Source organism: Anas acuta, chromosome 5, assembly GCF_963932015.1.
Source record: "Anas acuta chromosome 5, bAnaAcu1.1, whole genome shotgun sequence".
Taxonomy (NCBI): Eukaryota; Metazoa; Chordata; class Aves; order Anseriformes; family Anatidae; genus Anas; species Anas acuta.
The window spans coordinates 6,737,822-6,762,953 of record NC_088983.1 but is presented as its reverse complement, the minus strand read 5'-3'; the positions used below and the strand labels follow the sequence as shown (position 1 = coordinate 6,762,953).

General features: G+C 38.3%; 2 protein-coding genes and 1 long non-coding RNA gene across 11 annotated transcripts in view; 1 reads left to right on the top strand and 2 right to left on the bottom strand.

Moving 5' to 3' along the window:
• Positions 1 to 1,726: 1,726 nt before the first annotated feature.
• Positions 1,727 to 11,179, bottom strand: SNAPC1 (small nuclear RNA activating complex polypeptide 1). The gene is made up of 10 exons (XM_068682492.1): positions 10,812 to 11,179; positions 10,153 to 10,312; positions 8,939 to 9,079; positions 8,359 to 8,463; positions 7,250 to 7,408; positions 6,719 to 6,793; positions 6,056 to 6,118; positions 4,931 to 5,072; positions 3,853 to 3,936; positions 1,727 to 2,217 (listed from the first exon to the last, which is right to left on the bottom strand). The coding sequence occupies exons 1-10, from the start codon at positions 10,955 to 10,957 to the stop codon at positions 2,183 to 2,185; spliced, it is 1,110 nt and encodes a 369-aa protein (XP_068538593.1). The 5' UTR covers positions 10,958 to 11,179; the 3' UTR covers positions 1,727 to 2,182.
• LOC137856779 (uncharacterized) overlaps positions 11,105 to 25,132 on the top strand; it is a 27,534-nt gene continuing 13,506 nt past the window's right edge. Inside the window, exons 1-2 of one of the 3 annotated variants that reach the window (XR_011096780.1) lie at positions 11,112 to 11,242; positions 11,881 to 12,022. This is a non-coding gene — a long non-coding RNA (uncharacterized lncRNA). Of the gene's footprint in view, positions 11,243 to 11,366; positions 12,023 to 25,132 lie in introns of those variants that run through there. The other 2 variants (XR_011096779.1, XR_011096778.1) reach the window with 2 other exon arrangements.
• Positions 13,327 to 25,132, bottom strand: part of HIF1A (hypoxia inducible factor 1 subunit alpha) — a 65,930-nt gene continuing 54,124 nt past the window's right edge. For 6 of the 7 annotated variants that reach the window (XM_068682480.1, XM_068682483.1, XM_068682482.1 and 3 more), the window contains 8 exons: positions 24,904 to 25,051; positions 23,945 to 24,165; positions 23,482 to 23,762; positions 22,844 to 22,966; positions 22,221 to 22,615; positions 21,267 to 21,375; positions 18,404 to 18,530; positions 13,327 to 18,255 (listed from right to left, as the gene is read on the bottom strand). In XM_068682480.1, the coding sequence (XP_068538581.1) occupies positions 18,104 to 18,255; positions 18,404 to 18,530; positions 21,267 to 21,375; positions 22,221 to 22,615; positions 22,844 to 22,966; positions 23,482 to 23,762; positions 23,945 to 24,165; positions 24,904 to 25,051 (1,556 nt within the window). In that variant the 3' untranslated portion in view covers positions 13,327 to 18,103. The remainder of the gene's footprint in view (positions 18,256 to 18,403; positions 18,531 to 21,266; positions 21,376 to 22,220; positions 22,616 to 22,843; positions 22,967 to 23,481; positions 23,763 to 23,944; positions 24,166 to 24,903; positions 25,052 to 25,132) is intronic. The other variant, XR_011096774.1, reaches the window with a different exon arrangement.

Here is a 25,132-nt window from a genome sequence, read left to right as displayed (position 1 = left end):
AGAAGGGAACTGGTGCTGCGAAGTTCATCCTTAAACAACCTCCCAAGTGAAAAAACTATTAAGTGGTGAATTCGAAGCCATAAACCCAGTATCTGCTAGGAAGAGTTCTGCATCTTTTTTAATAGTCCTGGGGTTTCCCAAGAGATTCAAGTTCTGTACTTCGCTGCATCTCATTTTCAAACTGTTCCTCTATTACACCTATACTGTTGTCCTGCAATGTCAGGATACCAGAGGCTTCTCAGTCAGCCTCCACATGCAAAGCCAGAGCATCAGCTGGAGTTGACAAAATAGACAAAGGCAGCATTGCCCACAGAATCCTAAAAGCATTACAACGAGCAGAAAATATTAACCAAAAAAGGTCTAGTTGTTTTCCTTAAGAAGTTTCTTTACATCTCTTGTATTTGCTCATTAAAAATTAGGGGCAGAATAAGTTTGTGCTGGTAACAGAAAAGCACAGCCTTTATTAACATCAGAAAATCCAGATAAAACCACATCATTCAAAATTAACAGGTATGATACCTGCCCACGTTTATAACTACAGATGAGTCTTTTTTTTAACAAAAGACACATCTGTGGTACATTTTATCAACAGACTAAACCTAACAAACTCAGCACCAGAAGATCAAGGGAAGCGGGCATGTCACACCAGGAAAAAGGAATAGACACTGTTTGTATGATAAATTTAACTTAAATTACTTCTATGGAGATTTTGTTTTTCCTGTATAGAAGTACTCTTTTTCTGTAATGACCACATCTGGACTAATAATGACTTTTGGATTAAACCATAAAGTTTTTAGCTGTTTGGTTGAATATTCAATTGTTCACTTAATTATACAATACATTCTTGGCTTTATTAAAAAGTATTTCCTCTTTGCCCATAAACAAAGTTTCCAGTGTAATACTAGTACTTAATTAGTAGTTTTTCCAGTATCCATCCTGTTCATCACTTAGGCCCATTCCTCCTTACCAACGAACGCATTTAATACATGCCTCTTTTATATTCAGACCCCTTATATTTACACTTCACAGCTTCTTCTAGATAAAGGCACTTCAATTCCTTTGGCCTTTGAGAAACCTGCTGAATTAATTCATTCAGCTTAGGCTCCTTTTACATTGAAAATCTTTCATATTTCTATTTTGTACTTCTTATTGTAGAAAAGGACACCCAAATTCCATTTGCCTTTCTTGACAGGTCGTATTTTTTTCAGCTCTGTTCAACTGGAGAAAAATACCAAGGAGAATAATTATCCACATTCTTCTCGAATTGTCATTGTCGTAGGGGGGTATTTAAGGCTATCGCCTCACAGGGATGAATTATGACAAATTCTAGTGCTTGTTGTTTACAGAAAATACACACGTACAGCTTATGATTCTCAGTCTTTCTGCTTTTTCTGCAGTACTGTTGCCTAGCAATCGTTTCTCTGTTCCATACCTGTCCTTAATACCAAGCTTCAAGTTTATTCCCACACCTATTTCCAAACCTATTTCTTCCACATCAGCATTCCAATTTATAAAGATCATTCTGAGTTCTAGTCATGCCCTTGTACAGCTCAGTGACATCTGCAAAATTAATAAATGCACGTTCTATTTCTTCATTCAAATATGGAACGATACCAGGTCTGCTGGAGACTTAGTACAATAAAAGACTTACCACCAATTTCAATTCCAACACCTGTGGGATCAGTGATAAATATTGCTAAAGTTGCACAGTATAAAATGTAGCAAATAAACTGTGAAAAATGATTTATTGTACTAATTTTAAACAGTCAGTAAGCTTATTATGTTCACAGACAAAAGATTCCAAACATCTCTCATATGGGAAAGTTTTTCATGAGCTGTTCTTCCAACAGCCTCAGCTAAAAAAATTGTTGCAAGTCAACATGAGTTCTGAGTAATTACTCACATTGTACAAAGTAAATACAAGAAACAACCATCTTCTCGCTCTTCCCTTCTCAAACAGCATGTGGCAACTTCATCTCCCACAGGCATCACTCACCAGGTGCTATACCACGAGACTGCTAAGGTATAGCAGTCACTACCAATATCCCAGTGTCACCTGTAGCTCTGGTCCCAGCCATTTCCTACTGTACGTCCAAAGGCATCCAAACAAGCACTTTGTGCTACATCTGACATTTACAACTTGTCATTAAAATTCTCATTAGTGCTTCTCCAAGTGGATCCTCTAACGTCGTCTTCTCCTCTTGGGAAGAGATAATTCTGAAAGGAAATAAAAAGATTTTTCTGACAAGCTTTTCAAACTATCTTCTCTCATGGGAATGACTAAAGTAGAATTAATTCTGCACAGAAAAAGGAAATGAATTAGACGAGCTCTTGAGATCTCCTCCTAATTCCTCTCTGCATGGCTTTAAATATGAAAAAAAGTCCTTCTAGTTTCTATGGCATATGATATCATTCAAAATATTAAATACAACTCCACTGATTAACAAAGTACTGTACTTTTAAACTAATTCAACCTTGACAGCTTTCTGTTCCTCGTGAACTCTTAACATTTCATTGTTAATTTGACACACACAATACTCAAAAATTAAGCACAAAATTGCTTATTGGTATGTTTTAGCCCTTCAAGTTTACTGGCAAAGCTATCTGGAGAACTCCTGATTTAAAGTCAAAACATTTGGACATTAACAACTTGAAGGAGTAAATAAAATCAAATACAATATTAAATGCACCACTGTGCCTTCTTCAACCTGAAGATCTAAAAGTTGAATGACTTCAAATTGTCTACAGCTAAGGTGATCAGAAGATGTAAGTCATCTCAGTACCAAATATATTCTTTAAGAGAAGAGAATATAAATGTGCTACCTCACTATGAACATATTTTGATACTTACTATTCTCTTTTATATGAAAATATCTTTCTGTTTCACACAGTTTTTGATAGTAAGTTAACTTAGTATCTAAGAGGTTAGCTCCTCTCCCCGAGAGGCTGCCTGTATTTGAGATGTGGCCCCAAAGCAGAACCCTAAACTCTTCCAAGAGCCCTACTAAATGAGGTATCTCAAGAAAAGGATGATGCAGTTTTCTCTGGACAGCGTCTGGTCCATGGTACTTATGTTCCCATCAAGTGATAATGAGAACAGACACAGAGCAGTTTGAGATTAACATTATCAACATACACTAAATGCATTTGATGCTTCCGTACAGCAACTCCACCATCAGCTTTGAGAAACCTGGTTTACCAATGCTTCCAAATAAAATTTACTTTCTTTTCAGTGACACAAGTGACAGCAACGTCATCTATCCTTCTACCTCAGTTCCCAGATTCCTACCCCAACACTTCCAATATAGCGGAGAAAGCTGTTACCACGTATGCATACTGGAACTAAAACCTCAAAGCATTGCCCAGCTGAAACTAAGGCTAGAGGAGAAACTTCTACGTCCCTCACTTCCATGAGGGTGAAGGCAGCAAGGATTACTCTATCTTCAAGTGAAGGTTACAGAAGTTCCCAGAGCTACTACTGCAGGTATCTTTAATAAGTAGGGACATACCCAAAAATCACTTCTTCTTATACATGAGTACTTTTCAAGGGAGATTTATATTACAGGAGAGTAAGCCATCTTATAACTGGACTAATTTTAACACAGCACAGTATAATGAATTCGACGTACAAAACCCACGATTCACAGGATTTTGCCATCACGTGTGCTTACAACAAACCCTCAGAGCAAAGCTTCAATTTTCATGCAACAATTTACAGGTTGAAAACTAACCTAGCTTTTGCAAGGAAGCAAAACATGGTCCAAAATATCAGGTTTTGTTTCAGTAAAAATACAGCACAGTAGAAAGCTATTAAAACAAGTTTCCAGTTTGTTAGAATTTCAATCATCATACCTTCTTCACCTGAATTATCTTCTTCTGTGATTACAGGCATCCCGATGTGCTGAGTAACAGTTTCTTTTTCTGCTTGCATCTCACCTGCAGACATATTTTTAGGAAAAAAAGTCAGTTTTTTGTGTGTGTGTGTTTCTGCACCTCAGGTACCTCAGTTAAAAGACTGTTCTCTTGCTGCTATCTCAACTTCCCAGTCAAAGACTGAAGAAACACTGACATTTCAAAGCATCTTCATATGGCTCACTAGAGAAATCCTCAGTAAAAAGTTACTAACAATACAAGCTTGGAGCATACTAATCACCAACTCAGTTCAGAGATTATTCAAAAATCCTCTCCTTATTCCCTCTCCAATACGTTGCCTACTGTTCTGAAGAAAAATTGCCCAGTGCCCACCTCTGAAGAGGGCTGAATTTTCTCAGAAGCTCTTTCCTAGCAGAAGCTAAAAGTACATCAGAAAACAGACTTTAGAACTTCGAAATGAAATCGCTGCCTTCAAAGTAAAGTTTATGCAGAACTACTTTGTTGCTCAAATTTATATAACTTTTAATAGTAAGTCAAGTGATTAACTTAAGTGGCTGAGCAACTTTTATCAGTTTAAAAGAAAGACATCAGAAAGCTGATTCCTTCAGAAGACAAAAGCCATTTGCCATGTTTTCAGAACTAGGAGACAAAGATCAAAATAAACTCTTGGAAGACCGAAAAAAATGAAGAAAGAAAAGAGATGCATAAGCAGTGATGTGCAAATATGTGGAAAGAAAGTGAAAAAAAAAAAGCACAAATACAAAGGACATAAACGCTATGATAGTAAAATAAATCACTCACTGAAGAGTTCATACATGTCAAAGATCAGTAAAAATTCCCAGAACTATTTATGACACTTTAGTTTAACTATAAACAGCATGCAGTCATGTCTACCTGAGTAGACTGCAGGAAACAGACCAAACAGTTCAATAATTATGACAGAGGTATCACAAACCTTTCCTTAATTTTTTACCTCCACTAAACAGTAAAAATTTAACCCAGCTGCCTTAGCTAGCAAAGTAATTGATAAACTTCTGCAGCCTCTCCAGAAAAATACCTCTGAATTCCAAAGAACCTCTTCTAAGTGCTGGCTGCGGTCTCCTACTGTTTTTTCTACTTCGGCTTGGAGATTTCCTATTATCTGACCCTGATTCAGAAGATTCTAATTTTACTTGACGATGTCTTCTGGATTTGGAGGCCTAGAAGGTAAGCATATGCATAAATGATAAAAAAAAAAAAAGTTAAAGGGCTACAACCTCACATTGCTGTAAATCACCAGTACTTAAAAACAAGTATAGACCAAAGCATCAACTTCCTCCTGTATCAAAAGAAAAGGGAATGGAGGAAGGGAAGACTCCCACTAGTTACTGTTTTTCAGTTCAATACGACAACATTAGAACCGATTCTGTGATTTAATGAGCCCATTGTTTAAAATCCAGGTAAAGAAACATTAATTTATGCTCACTCTCTGTTGGCACCAACCTACACTATACTGCACACCACTGCATGTAAGCAAAGGGAACATTTCCAAAAACTGCTACATCATAAAGCTTATTTACTATCATATTTTTCTTAGGTGCCTAGAAAACAGTACCACTGCATATCCACAAGTCTGGATTGTTCATTGTAGATTCCAGAGCTCTTTTTCATTTAATAATGCACTCTCCAATAAGTGATTTAAATAAACAAGGAATTATGTAATGTTTATATAAGTCTGCCATAAAAAGGCAATTCAGCAATGTTTTAGAAGTAGTACTTATTGAAACAATGTTTCAAAAGTTTGCCAAGTGATTTTAAAACCCCAGGTTCCATTTTCAAAACCATCTTCACAGTTTCAAATACCTAAGCCTTGTGGAATTTGAACAATTAAAATCACAAGTATTTTTAAATTCCATTTACATAAAATACCACCTATTAAAAAGCAGAATACAGACATTAAAAGATATCCCAGAAATGAAAATCCCTCAGGCACAGACCATATTTCATTGCTTCCCTAAATCTAACAATAGTGAGGGCTTTAGGTTTTCCCACTGTGTTAGTTATGGAAACTAGAACGTGCAAAAGTTGAATTACAGAGTGCAATTTTAACTCCTTCCTTTCTGACAAATCACTTACATTGAACTGCTACTTAAAACTACTATTTAAAACCAAATACATCCCTATCATCAAGTTTTATATCTACCTCAACAACTGCAGAATAAGACTTGTATTTGATTCTAGCCAACGCACTTGCTCTTTCAGAACCCTGCAAAGAAACAAAAAAATCAGTCAGAAAAGTTTCCATGTCACAGCAATATTAAAACAAAATATTAAATTAGATTTGAACAATATTTCACTATAGTTCTAATTCTACAATAAATGCTAACAAATTGTTTCTTAATTAAAAAGCTCAAACTCCATTAAGAAAGCAGAGCATAATTTTGGTTGCCTTCACTTACATACACCAGTAAGAGAAAATAAAACTTGAAACTTCACGCTACTCGAATTCAAGGTTGCAACAAGCAAGTAAGTACAACACAAGCATTAAAAGTGGATACTGCATTTAGCGGAAACTCTAGGAGGAATCATAGAGGAGTTTGGCCAAGAAAACAGCTCTTTCCTGTACTTAGCTGAAAGAGCCATAGTTTTTTATTGCAAGTGTCCAGGAAACTACCACAGCAGCATATGCACAAAGCTTAACAGAAGACAACGCAATTTAAAAAACAAATCCCAATCGCACTAGCTATTCCTGGAATTTACTTTGACATGAGCCCTGATAAATACCACTTCAGACCACTGTGATCTGAAGTTAACAAACAAACAGATTTTGCCTGTGCAACATAGCAAACAAGTTCATTCTTCTTACTTCTGATTCTAGTGAAGTTCCTTCTTCCTTTTTGTTTAGCACTTCATCAGCTTCTTTAGCATTGAGGAATAACTTCTGAAAAATATGGAAGAGAATATTTTTAAATGTCTATTGTTCACAAAACAGTTAAAAAAAAAAATCAAGAATTCTGAAAAACAAAACAAATATTAAAGTAACCACAAATGCTGATTTTTTTCCCACCAACATTACACTACAGCCTTTCCTTGACCCCAGACTGTTGCAGAGCAATTTCCCACAGTCATTCTAACACCATCCACAAACCACTTCTTCCTTAAGGGCTTACCTTTAAGCAATCATTTACTTCATCACAGAGGCAATACAAGCCATTGGCCTTCCCACCACACCATAACCCTGCCTAGCGTTTTACTTATTTCGTGTCTTCAGTGTTCCAGCTCCTCTGCTTATGTCTAAGATTTACAGAATATGTTCACAGGTAATGACACTAAGCCAGTTCTTACATGTTCACATAATCTGTTAAATTGCCACAGCATAACGGTTGGTACTACCTACCATTCTTTTTTGCTGCCATTCCTGATGTTCCAAAGTTATGTCTTTAAGAGTAACTACAAATTCATCCTTTATCAAGCTCAGGGCCTTGTCTGGCTGGGATTTGTCAGCTGATATGACACACTTCATTTTCTGGTAGTGCTCATGGATATTCATCAGCTCCTAAAACAAGAAGAGAGATGATTTTCAGGAAAAAGAAGATTACAGCAGTAGAGTGATACTAATGCTAATTGAACAAAATTAAGGTTATCTAAACTATTCTAAGGAGACCACTGCAGTAGAGAGGTGTTAGATTGTTTATATCAGTTCAGTTTCAGGGCGCCTAGCAATAATGTCACCTAGCACTTTCCCATTAGTCCACCAACTACAAAGAATGAGTACTTCTCATTATTTAAACTCAGAAAAAAGTATCTGCAAGAGTTGATCCTTGGTACCACTGAGATTTCAGCCTGATATGGTAGTCTATTTTCTCTCTGGAGGAAGCATTTTACAGTCTACTCACACTGTCATTTCACAGATTACTGAATTTTGTAGCACTGTAGTCAACCTTACTGATGATACATATTTGCTAGCAGCAACTGGAAAAATTATGTAAGCAAAGATATGCTACTGAGTCATAACGAGCAATGTAAGCTATACCCTGCTTGAATTATTTATTTACAAAAAAATGTTACCTATTAAATGAAACCATGTTTTAAAAGGAGAAATGAAGGTCTGGGAACACTATTATCTTGCAGATCATTCATTTTCTGTTGCAAGTACCCAGCTTCCAGCTAAAACTTGCAGACATATCAGAAAAAAACTGCTTCCCACAACCCATCATTTTCCATTTTCCTTTGCCTAAGTGATGGTTGACTATTTTTTCCCTTCCTCTTTTACATCTCACCGAGGTAAAGCCACAAAACATTGGAGAGTATGGTACAGGTACAATATGGTACCAGCAGATACCACAGTTCTTCCAAAACATTCAGAAAAATTGCTAGCACAGACTACTACCTTTTTCTGCATTCCATAAGATGACTCATAAAGGACAATCTTGGGCTAATTAAAGAAGTTACAGTTCTTCAGAAAAACACAAATAGTGCTTAAGCTATTGTTCAAACTTACTGTACCTCTAACACATCATTAGTGATGAGGCTGCTAACTCTGTTACTTGGGTCTTTAAATTCTTCTTTAAATTCATTTTCCTGAATCTTCTTCTTAGTTCTGTAGTTTAGCTGTAACAGAAGACAATGCTTTGTAACTTAAACAGTCAACTTGAACTGCACCTCCTCTTGAAAAATCTTACTGCATATCCAACAATCAAGAGATGCTGAAAGGCACAGAATTAACTCATCAACAATAGCATGCAGCTTCACTGTCAAGTGCTCAGCACTTTTTGAAAATTATTCCCTAATCAAGAATTTAACCCAGTAACCAAACTCAAGAGTTCACCGTTTCCACAAATTATGAGACATCTCAAATGTAATGAGAATATTTGATGCTGGAAAAAAAATATTTTCAAGTGAGATGCACACTACATTCAAACATCCTCTAAGCTTTATATTACATACCTAGTTGTACAAAGCAAGACATAGTACAGCTCAACCCAGCATGACAGCTAAACTAAATGAATTGGTGCTGTTGAAGTGCCAGCCATTGAAAGTGAGGATATTTTATTAAAAATTGTAAGCCAATAATGTAATAACTCACTAGCTTTGGCATTGCTGTGAAATGGAACGCTCTGGCAAGTCGCAGTGTCCTAAAGATGTATGCCGCATCATAATGCTGGGAATCTATCAGCTCTTGTTGAAATTTCAGGATTTCAGGCCAATCCTTTAGTGCAATTCTGATCTGCAACAAATCCATGGTATATTATTATACTGACATGCATATTTCAAAGAACAAACACAAATTCAACTGACTGCTATGACCACATTGCACACACAATAATTGGATGTCTGGATGCAGCATGTCACGCGATCACAGAACTACAGAAAGGATCCTACTATAACACATTACTACTATCACAAATTTTACAGATAAGCTTCTTGTACTGTTGTGTTAAACATTCTTACTGCAGAAACAATTAGGAAACAATACTTGTACCATGACCTGTTGCCAGTCAAACATTCATTTAAGCCTCTCTCTCATTTCTTGCTTTTCTTCCTCTCCCATCTACACTGTCCTCTTAAAGTTTGTTCTACCTAAGGTACCTTCCTTGATGATTCCTGGACTCTCTAATATTTACTATATAGCAGCTGTTTTAAATTTGCCTAAATTCTTCTCCGTAAAAGGCAGTGACTTCTCTGAAGTTGAGATATGAGAGGTAATGGCATCATTGCAGGACAAAAATTTGGACTCAATTGTTAATAATGCATACCACATACATGACAGTTCCTGAATAAACCACTTCTTACACTGATTTTCCAACTCCTTTTATACACTGATCTCTTCCCCTAAAAGCAGCAAGCAGGCATGTCATTCAGGCATTCAAACTGTCAACATCTTTATATATTCCACTTCTAGTTAACAGAAACTGGAAGTAATTTCACCTGCCTTCATTCTCTTGAAATTCTAAGGAATGACTGGGGCTGCAACGGAGTTGTCTCTGCATTTGATAAGTACATTCTCAGGTCCCTTTTTGAAAACTAGCCTTGTTAATTCCTTCAGTCTTGCAAACAAGATTTCTATGAACACGGCCACGATTTAAAAGGCATAAACAATATTGTAGTCACGACCATGTAAGTTCTCAAACCCAATGGTGTCTGAAAAGTTACCTTTTCCAAAAAGACTTTTTAAATTCTAAATATTTTTACGTTAAGAAAGTGAAAGGAAATACCCCACCCATTTCTGATGACAAAGCAAAGGTACACAAAACATCTTATGTCTAGTCCCTCCTGAGAAGGAAACCCAAGAACAATTACCTTTTGTTTTGGCTGGCATAGCTGCGTATTGTAGAGCCCATATAGCAGGTACAGAGCACCAACTCTAATCTGGAAAGCATACGGTGGCAAGAAGTACTGCTGTGCCAGTTCTAACGTCTTCTTCGTGAACTTATTCCTCTCCAGAGCTCTTATTCTACCACTAAAGTAAACAAAAAGGAAGCACGTTAAAAGCAAGTAACTATAAAAAGCACAGGCTTACAAAGTCAGTAAGGCAGAAGCAAGCACCACGGATTTGAAAACACATTACCACAGGGCTCAAGTTCTGTGAAGTGTTGAGAGGCCTCACGTACTAACCCCTTGTAGTGAGATCTGCAGTGAAAAACGCGATACCCCACAGTCGTGTTTTTCAATATCATTTCTTAAGGAGCGCACCAAGATCCTACTACTGTACTATTACTATTGTTCCAAACATCAGCGTTCAAACTCCGTGTGCAATTAGTACACAACACAAACCGGCACAGTACTCAATAAAACGACTGTTTAACCTTTTTTTCGTTGCCCTTTACCTGCCAAACCCTTCCCGGGAGCCCTCCCTGAGGGAACCGCAGCTCCCCCCTCACCACCCGGGGGGGAGCCCGGCGGCAGGGGGCTGCAGGATGGGGGGCGTGGGGGGTCGGCTCTCTCCATCTCCCACTCACTGGAAGATGGTGTGGAAGCGGCGCTCCCTCCACAGCTCAGCGAAACGCTCGAAGCGGACAGTATCAGCCTCCTGGAAGGCTCCGAGCAGCTCCTCGCAATCCGCCTGCAGCCCGGGCACCGAGCCCGCCTCAGCCACCGCCGCCATTTCGCGCACGCTCAGGCGGCCCCCTCAGGGCGGTCGCTCATGCGCTTTTCCCCGCTGCCGGGGCTCTGCTACCGGGTAAGGGGGGGGCGTTGAAGGGAGCCGGGGCTGAACCGAGCCGTGCCCGGCATGCACGGCCACACGTAGGCGGCGGGGCTGGGCGGCTGCCGAGCCGCACGTAGGGTGCCTGGGCGCGGCTTCGGCGAGTGGGTGCCGGCGGCGGCGGCTCTCCCGCCCCTCAGCCGCTGAGGCAGCCGAGGGAGCCCCCCGCGCCCCGCCGGAGCCCAGGTGGGTGGTGAGGGGGGAGCCCCCCGGGGCCACCCTGCCGGGGATGGGTTGAGGGAAAGGGGGTCCCGAGGGGTGCTGGGGGGCTGGGGAGAGCCGGTGAGGGGAAAAAAGGGGGATTGGGAAGGGAGCGAGGGGTGCGCCTCAGCCGGGGGGCTGCGTACACCTGCGGGAGTTCCTCGTTGTGGGTAGGGGGTGGATTCACGGGTTGCTTTCTTAATGATGAATTAGGAAATCAATGATAAGTTTTGGTCTGCCGCTGCGGCGTTCCCCAAACCGGTTCGCCGTTAGCAGCAGCTAACCCATCCCGAGGCTGCACTTTGGGGCTGGGCACTGTCAACCGCTCTTATAACCTCCGCAGCTTTTGAGGTACAAATATATCTTTCTGTATGAATTACATTCACAAAAAGGCTCCAAAAAGCTGTTGTTAAGCGTCACAGATTGCTGCTTTCATTGACGAGGGGCAGGGAGGCTTTAGCAGAGCTGTTGCATGCGGTCTGGGCACGTTTCAGCAGCTGCCGGGGGGGAGCTACACCTGGTGGGGTTTTGGTTGTTTGTCTTCTGAAAAAAACATTTTTCGTCTTATTGACACATCATGGGGTGACTTCATTCCTTCGGGGCCAAGCCCGGCTCCTCATCAGTTTCAGGAGGAACTTCGTTTAAAGGGAACAGAGCTTGGTGTTGCAGTGACAGTGTGTAAAGCTCGAGTGTTTTCAGAGGATTGAAATTAAAAGTGCAGCGAGCGTTGCGATTTCTCAGAGATGCTGTATCAAGGAGCGCTAGGTGGGTTGTTTTTCTTTATTCTAAGGCAGGTGGGGCTGCAAATCGTGACACTTTCATTCCCTAAGAGGATGTAAGACGTGGTGAGGACGAGGCTGTTGTGTGTGTGTTAATGCGTGATATGTCTTGCAGAAAATTCAGCTAACAATGTAAAGAAAATGCGGTGGAGAAAAAAGGCAACAAATTCTTGCAGAACTCCCTTTCTGTGCCATTTGCAATGAAATAGCATTAATTTTTTAGGTTAATCAATCGTCCACTTAGTTTTCTTAACTCTCTAGTCAGTGTTTTCATTCAGCGCTCCTTCAGATGCTGAGTACGTTTTAATTGTTCCTTGAAAGGCAGGCTGTAGGTTACTGTATCCTCCTCATGTTCTTATTTAACTCCTAAATGAAGGGCTGAAGTCCTGTTTGTCCTATTAATTCCTAGCTTATAAGCAGCAAGTTAAGAAGCCATTCATCCTGCGTAGATATGGCTATAAATAACGGGTTTCTGCAGTTGCACACAGTACAAGAGAACTCACTCACTTTTGAATGCCTTATGTGATTTAGATCATATTTGCAAATTGAAAACATGAAAATAAATCATGTTTTCATGGATTTTCATGAAAATGAATCATGGATATGTTTTATTAAACAGTGCATTTAAGCTTCCACGTGTGCAAATCCATCACTTCTAATAAGTAACGGGATCATACTCTACTGTGACAGCAGCTCTGAAAAGGCAGGACTCATGCACGCTTCTTCCCAGCAAAGCAAAAATGGGGCAATAGGTTTTGAATTTGTGCAATAGGAAATGGCATTCATTTAATGAGACAGTAAGAGTCGCAAGATGTTGTCAAATTTATTTGCATGTGGTGAGAGCAACTGAAAAATCACCTGGAAAAATCCTTTTGGATTTAATTTTTCTTTTGTTACTAAGGGTGTTCTTGACTTGTGTACCCAGAGGTTTCCGTTAAAATTTCCATCCCTCTGGCTCTGCATCTTCTCTGTAGCTTTCCCTGTGAGAGCCTATGCAATCCCTGGTGTCTGACTTGTTGAATTGTATGCCTAACCTCTTCTGTTCATGGAAGTAGTCTATGTAATTTAGGTGGGACCTACATGTGACCTTTTTATAAATGCCATTGGAAAACAGACCACATGTATGCTTAGTGTCAAAGTCTGTTGGCTTCAGTAGCAGGTGGGTCACACCTCCAAACGTGCACAGAGTTCTAGTTGTGCTGCACAGTGTTTAATTCTTTTTATTGTGTTTGCCATCTCCATCTTTTAGAACAGGAATAACTGATGAACAGAAATGACAGATGTCACAAGTTAGAAACAAACCCTCTCTTTTATTGAATTTTATACTGTTACACAATCAAAAAGAAATACAATCACAAGTATGTCAAAATGTTTCAAGAGAAATATCAATTGCAATAGGTTGTACTTGGTTCCAGAAAAGAATCTCATTAAAATATACCACTTTTTCATGAGAGAATACTGCAATTATTCACAAAATCTACCATACTGTATAAATCCAGTAGCAAACTCTTTAACCTTTTGGTAACTTGGCAAGCCTTGCTCAAGGTAAACAGGGAAGCAGAAGGAAAAACGACAATGCATTTTTTGAATTTGGATCAAAATCACAGTTCTCCAGACTGGAGCTTTCCAGGGAGTCGAGTGTCTGATCACTAATGGTACTTTTAATGAAAGCTGGATACCCAACTCATGAGTTCCTATGAAAATACTGGCCTTTCTACAGAGTACTCCTGGCCTGTGAAATGTTTGTTTTCATGCCGGGTAGTTGCAGTTTGAATAATCTGCATGAGTGCAGTGCCATCTGGGTGAGATGTGTGCGCTGTTCAGTAGCAGCTAATCAAAGGGGATGGGGAATAGACGACTGACCTCAGGCACAGCCTCTAGTGCCTGCTGCACAGCACTGGGGTGCTCCTGGCTCCCAGGGTCGTCAAAGGAAATGAGTCATTCAGCACTGTGACAAGGGACCAAGCCTGACAGCAGATACTAGTGGAACAGCCCACATCACGTATCTGTTTAGCTGTTTAAAAGACAATTTAAATAATTAAAAATGCTATTAAATATACACTGGTTTAACCTGTAATAATCAGCTATTTGATTCCTATAGCTTTATTTTATTGCAAGCATGTGAAGTTTTAATTGTTCTTTCTGGCCTCAGGCTGGGACTTAAAAGTAATTCATAATTACTCTGAGGGAGTTTGTGCGTACACAGGAATGGAAACTGATCATAGTAACATAGTAAATTGCTTTAATTTTGTTTTCCAAGATCAATATACAGTCCAAGCTATCTTACTACATGGGTGGAAGGTGTGGTTAAGTGTGCACTTTGGACTCTAGACTACCCTTATGGAGTGTAACATCTGCTGTCCAGCAGCTCAGCTGTAATAGTGACTTCTTTGGAGCTACAGCTGTGGTTAATTTTGACTACTTTCAGGTAAAGGACTGAATGTCATCACCGTTAAGTTCTGGCCAGAAAAAAGGCCTTTAGCTTTTAACAAACCCATCAGCATCCTTGATAAAACATCAGTTAGAATCCATATGCAAAAAATAATTGTTATGCCATGAGGAAGACATGGTGTGACTACTGCTGCAGTCACAACCTACTGAAAGCTAGCTTTGTTATGCTCAGCTTATGGGGAAATGATAATTTATCATGTTTCATATGCAAAAGCAAATACTACACTCAGCTGCAGTTTCTTTGTTATTACTGGTGAAGAATAAGTGCTCTAAGTAGCAAGTCAGCACGGAACTTACTCAAAATTGCTAAGAAAACCTCTAGAAAGAAATATATTCTTCCTCCAAAGAAAGGGTAGAATCTAAGGCTATATAGCCTGATGCTAAGCAAAAAAAAAAAAAATTAAAGCAGCTAAAAAGTCTACTTCCCAATTTTGTAAACTTGCAGCAGTTTTTATAGCAAAGCTGAGACTAGGCCAGAGCAGTTACTGTTACTTTTCCATGCTTTCTTCAGCATTTCTATGAGCTGAATAATTGTTCTCAGTAACTACAGCACATCATTCTTAGTCATAAAATTAATTTAGCCATATCCTGGAAGCTAGAGCTTCTACAGGGGATGCCCTAATAATGAATGGGGGAGTTAGGGGAAGGAGGGGAACATTTGTTACATTTATGTGTAACTTTACAAGCAAGTTTTCAGGTTGAGGCTTTTTCTTTTTAATCCTCCAAAGTGCAAACCACTATGGGTACTACAATTCCTCCAAGGATTATTTATTTCGCTCACTTTTACAAGCACTGTAAACAAAATGCTATGCCTCAGTAGGACGTATAACAAGAAATGTATGCAAGTGGGGAAGATTCTTAGACAAGATGATGCTCATTTAAATCCCTGGCTGCTGTCATTAAGAACAGAGATGATTCCTGCTGGCTCATAACCACAGATCATGCAGGTCACGTAAATTTTCCTTCTCCTTGTAATATGGATTTTTCTCTCATAACTCACTACCCTCTTTTAGTACATTAAAGAGGGACTCCAAAAGAAGGAGTAAGTAACAGAACTACTTCAAAGAGGACAACAGAACATTTCTAGTGGGAGATGAAAAAGGATAGCCTCCCAGGACAGGAAAGTAAGAAAAGCACAACCCACTTGTACTTCTCTTGTCTACAAGACTCTCCTCCCTATCTCAGCTCCTGTCAGTCTATGCAGAGCTAAGGATATGGGTAGCCCCTGCCAGCTGCTGCTTAACTTGGCTATTACAACTTCTGCTGCTAGAGAAAGCAATGCTAGGGGAAAACGTGCTGTCTTCAAGGCTTCACACAGCACACACACATACACAGTATTCTACTGCTTTTATCCAAAGAGCTTTGTAAGCTTCGCGTACCAAAGCTTTATTACAAATCTTTAATACTGAAATATTAGGTGCGTATATATTCAAATTGTTCTCTACACAGATCTTGAGCTCTAGCTTAGTGTACCTTTGTGCTTTCCTTTCTCTATGGAACTTCTGCTGAAACTAAGAAGTATGCAACCACATTCTGCTACCAGTGCTTTACCTTTCTCTAAGTCAGTAGCTAGCAGTCTCCATGTAGTTTCATTAGCACAGCTGTGTCAGTTTGAAAAGTGCTTTTGCTTCAGTGAAACTGTAACAGTAATTTTAAAAGACAGGTTAAGCTTATGCACAGTTACATCGATTTCAAAATACTCTAGACAAGTTCAGTGAAACCAGTTTCCAAAATAAAAACACATTTTGTGACACTCCACATTTGATTTCTTACACTGAGATATGCTGCTTAAAATAGTTACGTAGGTATGAATGTACAGAATATCTTGACCCTATTTACACATTACAAGGTTGTATCAGTAGTATCATGTTTTATGACAGCAAAAGAAGTCACCTAGTCAAAGTTACTGAGTCAACAGCACAAGAAACTAGAACAACCTTTATCGTGGAGTACCAGCTTCATTTTTCATTGTGCAGTTTTGCAATTTAAAACAAATCATCTTTAATCGATCACTCTTGTGAATTTTACATTTCCTGCTTTCCAGTGTTACCTTGATAATGCTTCCAGAGACAAGCCTTTAAGCTGTTCGCGAGGAAGAATCTTTCCGCTCTGAAATAACACACATGCTGTCTTTGCACTTTCAAGTTTGCTAACTGGTGTGATAACATTAAAAAATTTCACGTCTTTGGCCGGCAGTAGTACAACACTGTCTAGGAGACTTTAGTACTGAATAGGCTCAAATAATTAAGTCGGAGATGTTACGATCAAAGCAAGGAAGCAGTGATTTCCAATGAACTCTAAGTTAAAAAGGGAACACGGATGAACGATAACCACTAACAAAAATATAAATTATCTCATCTTTCTCAGATAACACACTCCCCAAGGGGGCCTGGTCCACATATAGTTTATTGATGTAAGAAAACAATACAGTTAGTGTTAGATCCAACCACGAAGAGCAAAAGAATGAGTGAATGAAGGTTTTGTACAGTACATATAGGAAAATAAGATGTCTGTGACAACTATATATTTCTAAATAAAAAGGCTTCTAAATATATTCAAGTTATTGAAATCTACATGAAAACATATGGATGTTAATAGCAACAAGGTGCGTGAAACCAAAACATCAAAATATTGAGCAACTCAATGATGTACTAGATAAAACTCTGCTAACAATGCAAGATGTTTTACAATCTGCTTGAAATATCACCTATACCACACGGGGTAAGCTGAACATTTAGATTTAAGATCATACACAATATTAGCATTAACTTCAACAACTACAGGCAGGGATTTATTTTTTTTAAGCTGGCAAAGTGACTACTTTAAGAACATCAAACTCTCTCTAAATTGAGAATGTACCCAAATAAAATGCTGCTAGCCCTTCCCAGATAAAAACCTTTCCCTTTGACTAACCACACTCATTTAAGTCAAAAGCATAAGACAGCATTTAAGAACAATTTATATTACAACATGACTAAAATAATGACGTAATCCAGGTTTAAACATGATTTCATAGGCAAACAAAAGATTCTTCTTAAAAACTAGTTTTTATAAACGCAGAATATATTGCATGAGGAACTGCTGGTATTTTTTAAGAAAATATATTGTGCGATTGTGGCTACAATGCACTGCTGCAAAGCATTGTTGTTTCTTATAAAAATTATTAAAATAAAAAAAACTCACTTGAACATAAACAGTAAGAGAGCACAAGTCTTCCAGCTACCTATGACGAGCAGGATGGAAGTATTGCCAGTTGTTCCTGTGTTGACATTTTACTAATGATAAATTTTGGTGACCAACTCCCCAGCCAAAAATAAATATTTTTTAAAATCAGGTGCATATTTCTAAGCTGCTATTGCAAGTGTGTTTTAAATGTAATGGACTTAAAAGTGTATGTACCAAAGAATTATAAAAATGCACTATAGTTTGAGTTACTGTTACATAAAGAACGTATTAAAAAGACTGTCAAAATAAGTAGAAAGGGGATCAAAACTGAACTAACTGAATTAGTGCAGTACTGTAGCCAGGCTTCTAAAATCAGATATAGAAAATATAAATAGACTGCTTTAGGTGATGATTCACCAGTGTCCAAAAAAGGAACAAGTATTGTGAAAGCTCAGTTAACTTGATCCAGAGCTCTGAGCAGTTCTTCCCCCTGTAGCAGGTTTCTGTTGCCTTGTATGGGAGCATTTACTTCACAATCATAACTTGTGAGTTGGGGTAGTCCACTTTCATCCATCGACTGCCCTAGAAGTTTACTTGCTATGTCTACAGAGGAAGGGGAAGGAAAAAAGTGCACTTTATTCACTTTCCTCCAAAACTGTTCATAAACGAGACAAGTTGGTTATGTTTTTGTCACTCGGTTCTCTTCCACGCAGCCCTCCCATCCTCTACATATTTAAAAAAAGATACTAACCAGTTGATAATAGAATGATTGTCTTTTGCTCCACTCCATTATGACCAGTTGTTTTGCATGCCTTTACACGTTTCCAAGCAAGCGATGCATTTCCTCCACGGTCACCTGTCTGCTGGAATAAAGACCCCTAGAAAGAAGTAAAAAAAAAAACTTCTTTATTGAATGCTGCATCCTTCTCGCCTTCCACATCCCTTTTCCAAACCAGCAGTTTCTGCCACTAATTACCAATGCAGGCATTATTACAATTTAAAGGGGACTTCATTCAGAATTTAGGGAGAATGTGTTTCCAAGTACACTGCCCTTGAAGATTATTTAGAAGAGAACAGAATCAGATTTTTATTTAAAAGAAAACAGGATCAGATTTCAAGGTCTCCTCCCTTACACAAAACAATTACTAAATCCTGGTTATCAGCAGCTACCATGCTGTTAGCGTGGACATGTACACACACCCACACCCATTTAATTACCACTGCTCTTGGGTGAGTAAGCATCAGGTTTTCACTGAAGTCGCTAATGGTTTTCTGCACTGGAATTAACAGCGTGGACAGGAGATTCAGGAACCGTGGTTGGTTGATTTTATCTAAATTTAAGGTATAAGTTCTGCTTGCACTCCAGTTATTGCCACCAACCCATCTGATCCAAGTTTTGAGGGGAATGCAGTCCCAAGCCTTTCTATTGCAGATACAGCACCTTGACATAAGTCTTTTGGCAGCAACATACCAGGTATGGAGATAGAAAGGTTTTTTTTTAAAGAGCTCCATATAATTAGTGCAAGGAAGAAAAAGCCACCACTGAAACAGAAGATGGGATGGAAGGAGAAGCCCCATTTTAGTAACAAGTTTGCTAGCAACAGTGTCTGAATCGGCAAAGCTGTGTCTTGTTAGTAGTAGTGACTTGCAAAAGAAGAAAAAGTATTTCAGAATGCTGCCATTACCCTGAACACTTAAAATAGTAAAGGACGTGATTTCAGGTTATAAAACACATGCAAGTCAAAAAGACAGTTGTATAATAGAAGTTAAACAACTCAAAAGCTGCATTTCATAGTAAGGTAAGTCACCTACATTGTTCCTGGTTTAAATTTTTATTTTTTTTTAAACTATGAATGCAATACAGCCTTCCGTATCAAGACATATAACTCACATTTTTCCCCTTTGGAAATTTGGATTATTTATAATCTCATTATAACACATTTTGCCTTTGTCTAATTCTCCTGCTTTCTAAAAACAAACTAAAGTGGTACTGTCTTTGCTTATTTTCATTCTTGGAAGTCATGGCAAGTTTTTGCACAATCCCAGTTCAGCCTGGATTTAATCTAATTTTTGTACTATGCATGTGTAAGGACTAGTTCATAAACTCAAATCCATTTTGGAGAAAGAAGCCAGATGACAGAAGTACTTGATTGTAGTAATGTCAGTAAGACCCAGCTACATGGAAAAAAAATCAGCTTCTGACTGTGCAGAAGCCTTCAAAATACAAGTTTTGTCACATACAGGAAAAAAAAGGGTTTACAGAGAACGAAATTTGAACCTATAAGCATTAAAAAGGCACTAAACATAACAGTGTATGTCCATTACAGGAGTTAATATAAAACTGCTTGTGTTCTGCTATTTTATATCTATCAGCAACGCTATATCACAGCCATAGCACCACTGCGTGAGAAGGCGGCAATGAAAAGCAATAAAATTTTTAGCAGAGCTGTGAATTCTTAAAGAGCTACTGGCAGCAACAGAACAACATGCATGAAAACTGCAAAGCATTTAACAAATAAGGACAACAGCATCAGTTTGTTGTTTGCTATTTAATGAAGTCTACTAGGCTCATAGAAAAAAATAGATGTATGAATGCTTTCTCAGCTCTCACAGAAGAGGCCAATGGTAAGGCAATACACAGTGACTTGTCGCATTCCCAAACCAGAATGCTAACTCAGGAATAGTTCATAATTCAGAGGAAAAAACACCCTGCACTGTACGATGTGATGGATGACGACATCTAGGAGATGGATCACCAGAGGAAGAAAGAATCTCAAAGGCTACAAGGCAGTAGAGGAACTAAGAACTAACCACTTAAAAACTTGAGAGAAGTGGGAATTTGCAATGAAAGCAAGAGGAGAGATGCAGTACGTGGCAAAGCCCAAGGTTTCAAAATACTAAGAAATTACAGTAGGTGTCAAAGATCTCAGAGACAAAATACCCTTATAGAAGGCAACAAGCTTAATAGCCCAAGTTAAGTGACAGAAGTCTAAGAAAATCTAAAAAGTTTATTTTTGAGTTACTTAGCCTATGATGAGGTACTTGCTATCACATACTAAAACTAGAGAGACAGCACATGAAATGGAAGTGGTAGTAATGTAAGTTTGCCAGATTGTAAGAATTCTATCTATTCCCTTATAGATCAGATGGTATTGTTATCTGACGGTTGTTATCTGACCAAATTAAGAAAAGAAAGCAACCTCGGTCTTAATGGAGAAATGATAGGAAGAAACGTAAGAACACTGTCCAGAACTCACAGATATAAAAACTGAGTTTGAAACCAGGAACAAATGACAATAAACGACAATTTTGCCTTACATTTGTGCATATTCTACAGATGAAGCATGCCTCCTTGCATGTATTTCACAAATGAGCATCTCCTACCTAATCAAGAAATGTGCTTGGGTACAGAGGGCACTTTTTAAATGACTGACAGTAAGAGAACTAAAAACCAGTATCTGCATATAGGAGGGAATTTCATGCCCAAACAATCATCTCTGATCCCAAGAGTCCATTGCATACCAACAGCTAAACTCAGGAGTCTGCACTGAAGCCTCGATTCAGAAATTGCAAGGTTAAAAGTGAATATTTTAAAATGGTAAAACAAAACTCACAATTCCAACTGCCTGAAAAAGTGAACCATCATGTTCCATTTTTCGTTTTCTCTGAGCATTATGCAAAGCTAGCATCTTTGGATTTAGTTCTTCATCCATTGCAGTAGATCTAAGAAAAATTGATTCAGGCTGTTAAGACGTTTCTACTATCCTCAAGCCATTCTTTTTTTGTGGATACTTATAAACAATATGACAAAACTGAATTTATGAACTATACTAGTTTTCTTTTGTAACTTGACTCATTTCAACAATTGTCTATGAGCATAGAAAATGTTAGCATTTAATCTTGCTGTGAAGCTCAGAATGAGTTTTAGCAAAAAAAAAAAATTTAGTCTGTAGGAAAAAAAACAAAGCATAAAAGTTCAGCAATTCATTTTCTACAGGAAGGAGGGAGGGAAGGGTGAGGAAAGTGAGTATTTCTATGTACAGATAAAGCTTCTGTGTATCAACAGGTCTGACATTCTGATTTTGTAGAATTTTCTATCATAAAAATGTGCTACGTATACCTTCGTCTGTCATTATGAATTATAGCTAATTTTAAAAGTAATACGTGTAGCACAGAGACCGTAGATGACTCTTACCTCTTAACGAAGCGGACAAAAAAAATATCAGAAATACTGTGTGGGTATAACTACCTCTAAATTGCCTACTGCATTTTTTTTTTTAAATGGTTGCATGTCAGATAAAAAAGCAAAATAAACTTATTAATGCAGTTGGCATACAGTAGCTGCCTATTACATGAGATGTAAGAGCTACTGCAAAAAAGCTGCTGAGAAATTAACTTTAGGGAAGATCAGCATATCAAAAATATAGCATGAAGTGTCTGGATTTCAACATATCAATATCTACTTTGAAGCAGAACGCTGAATACATCGTATGCCAGTTGCAGTATTTAAAAGCACTTTGTATCTAATTTCTTAAATTCCTTGAAAGTGAGCTTGGCTTTTAAAATACCTTTTATTCAGAGTGACTGTTAGCAAACTGGGTGTTCCTGGACAAGGTTTTTCTGTCTGATCCAATGTTCCTTTTCCTGTTCTGATTGGAGATGCAGTTCGACTCCTGTTCCCACCGTAAGGTGACGCTGGGGCACTACTCGTGTCACTGATTATGTGGACAGGAGATGAAGGAACAATTAGCGTCTTCACATCATCCACACGTTCTGCCACTGGTTTTATTTCATCAGCAGTAGTTGATGGTGTCTGAGTCTGCTGAAATATGGTAATAGTGGCTGCGTTTTGGGAGCTGGAAGAACTGCTTTCCAGTGGAGATAGCTGATCAAAGGAGCGTAGCTGGAAGTCATCATCCATCGGGATGTAAGGAGCCAACATCTCCAAGTCTAAATCAGTTTCCTGGAAAACAAAAGAGGTAAAACTTACGCATAGGTCAGAACATCTCAGCTCTGAATTCATGGCTCCTTTAAGGCTCTTTTTACCAAATCCTTAGAATAATTATTTAGTTTATTTTAGTAACATGTTCCATAAAAGAAGAATGAGGTCTCTGAAAGCATTCTAAGAAAGCAAGAAGAACATTGAGAATAAGCATTAAGATGATGCAGATTTCAAGTTAATATACATTACCTGAGTAGAGAATGGATTTTTTGCTTCTGTATCTATCGCAAAGAGTTTCTCCACTAATTCCAGTTTGAACTCATTAGCCATATCATTATCCACATCAAAGCAATAGTCATTGGGACTACTGGGCTGTGAAAACATTTTGAATGCAGTTTTAAATTTCTGTCATTACCTTGTTTTATGTTGTATTTACAGGTGGTCTTAAAAGTGTACAAATGTAAAACTTAATTCCAACCTGTGGTTGCACAAAAACTAAAATGGGAGAGGAAGACATTTACATTTATCTGTATACATTTAAATTCACCCCATTTGGGAAGCACAGAAGTACCCTTTGCAAGTAAATTACGGCAAGTAATTTGCTGTTTGCAGGAGTCAACTCTGACTCATCCTTTTCTAGAAAGACCAATCCCAAGCTTTTCTTCCTTCTGTGACACGTACTACTGCATGCATTTGCAAGACTTGCTTCCATGAAGACATAATTCTGCCTATGAAAATTTATCCATTTCCTCAGAGCTTAACTAAGTCACAACCTAGAAATAATTTTAAAATTCATGCCTTGGCTGCATCTTTAACTAGATTTGCTCTACAAGCCCCAACACAGCACATACATTTTAATGACAGCATATCCAAATTACGTAACTAACCTCAGGTGAACTTTGGCTTGTACTTGCATCAGAAGGGCTGGTTGGCTGCTCTTGCACCTGAGGCATGGTAAAAGAAAGTTCGAGTGTCTCTGTGTTTGGCTCCAGCTTTGATACAACTTCTCTATTGAGTGCAGGATCAGCATTGCTACGAAGTGGCTTTGTAGTTTCAGAGGCAGGTAGTGGGGACATTGCCATATTTATATTCTGCAATTTCTCACTGGATGAGGGGAGCATTACATCGTTATACAAAGGAACTTCATCACATTGTTGTTCATCAGACTCTATAAAAATTAAAAGAGACCATCAACCTAAGTAACAATACTGAGCGTGTCTACGGACCTCATTAAATTTCAATAGTGGCTGAAATATCACTAGGCAGTGATACTCAGCTTATTTTCTGAAGTTCAATGTAAAACACTAGCTTTACTAATTAGCATGCTCTCCAATTTAAACACACACCCACCATTACTGCTGAAATCTAGGGAGATAATTGTGTCTCCAGCAGCTGGAGCCAGCACAGTTAAAGCATCTGGTTCCTGTTTAAGTTTTTCAAAAAGGTTGTTGGTATCATCCAGGTCATCTTTGTTGAATATTTTGGTCATTTTCATATCTGGAGACTCCACTGGTTTCAGCATACACTCAGTTTGTCCAAGGGAAAATATCAAGTCCTTCTGAACAATTCCACTGCCAGACAGAAAGGAAGATGATTATTAAAAAAACAACTAATGCACAGCTAAAATTCAGCCTTAATGGTTTGTACGTTGCAAGTGATTAAAAGCTAACGAAAAATATTTCCTCATATGTAATAGACAAAGCAAATACTAATTCTGGTGCCATAAAAAGGTAATAAGTAAATAAACGTACTTTTCAGAAAGCATCAAAAAAAAAAACTGAAAATTGCAGATTTCCATAAAAAAAACAACTTTGTTTTAAACAAATGTACCATATGGTGACAGACTGACACTAGTACATTCACCAAATTTTTGAAAAACTTAGGACTACTCTACAGTTGCAGAAAAATAGTTAACAAGTCTGCTTTAAGTTGAAGCTTTCAGTTAAAAGAATCCTGAGGAAGATAAATAGGATTGAGATACCATTATTGCTGCTCTGACTGCATCAGCAAGAATGATTAGTGAAATAAATCGCTCCAGACTGTGTACAAATATTAAATGTATAGAATGCACATAAATTCTCAGATGTTTCATATCTTCCAAGTGACATCACTAGATCAAAGAAGTGGCTTTTGTATTTGTTTTTAAATGCAACTGCTAATCCTTTGACTAGCAGTATTTTAAGTAAAAATCTAATTGGCAAGAAAACAACATAGCAACATCATAACAGAGGGAAAAAAAGATGCAGGGCCATCAGAATCTTAGCCTTCAAAGAAATCGTGTCAAAAATGGCAATATCCACTCAACTTACCTCAACACATAGTTTACACATACTATGCACTGTGGCTGAGAATTCTTAGTGTTGTATATAACAGTTGCTTGAGTTTCAACCCAGACATAGCCACCTTGTTTAGCAAGCATTCTGTACTGCCCTGTTGTCACCTGCCCTTTTGTGAACACTGAAAAAAGAAAGGACATCAGCTTTAACCACGGGAAGGAAAAGAAAGTCAGTTTTCAAGATAAATATTCTCTGCAGATTC

What these genes read in the sequence shown, in the direction of transcription:
- SNAPC1 (XM_068682492.1), bottom strand. Translation starts at nt 10,957, where the DNA reads ATGGCGGCGGTGGCTGAGGCGGGCTCGGTGCCCGGGCTGCAGGCGGAT. An exon ending in CTTATTCTGCAGTTGTTGAG is followed by an intron (nt 5,073 to 6,055) that starts GTAGATATAAAA and finishes CTTACCTTCTAG; the next exon opens with GCCTCCAAATCCAGAAGACA. An exon ending in AGATAATTCAGGTGAAGAAG is followed by an intron (nt 2,218 to 3,852) that starts GTATGATGATTG and finishes ATTTCCTTTCAG; the next exon opens with AATTATCTCTTCCCAAGAGG.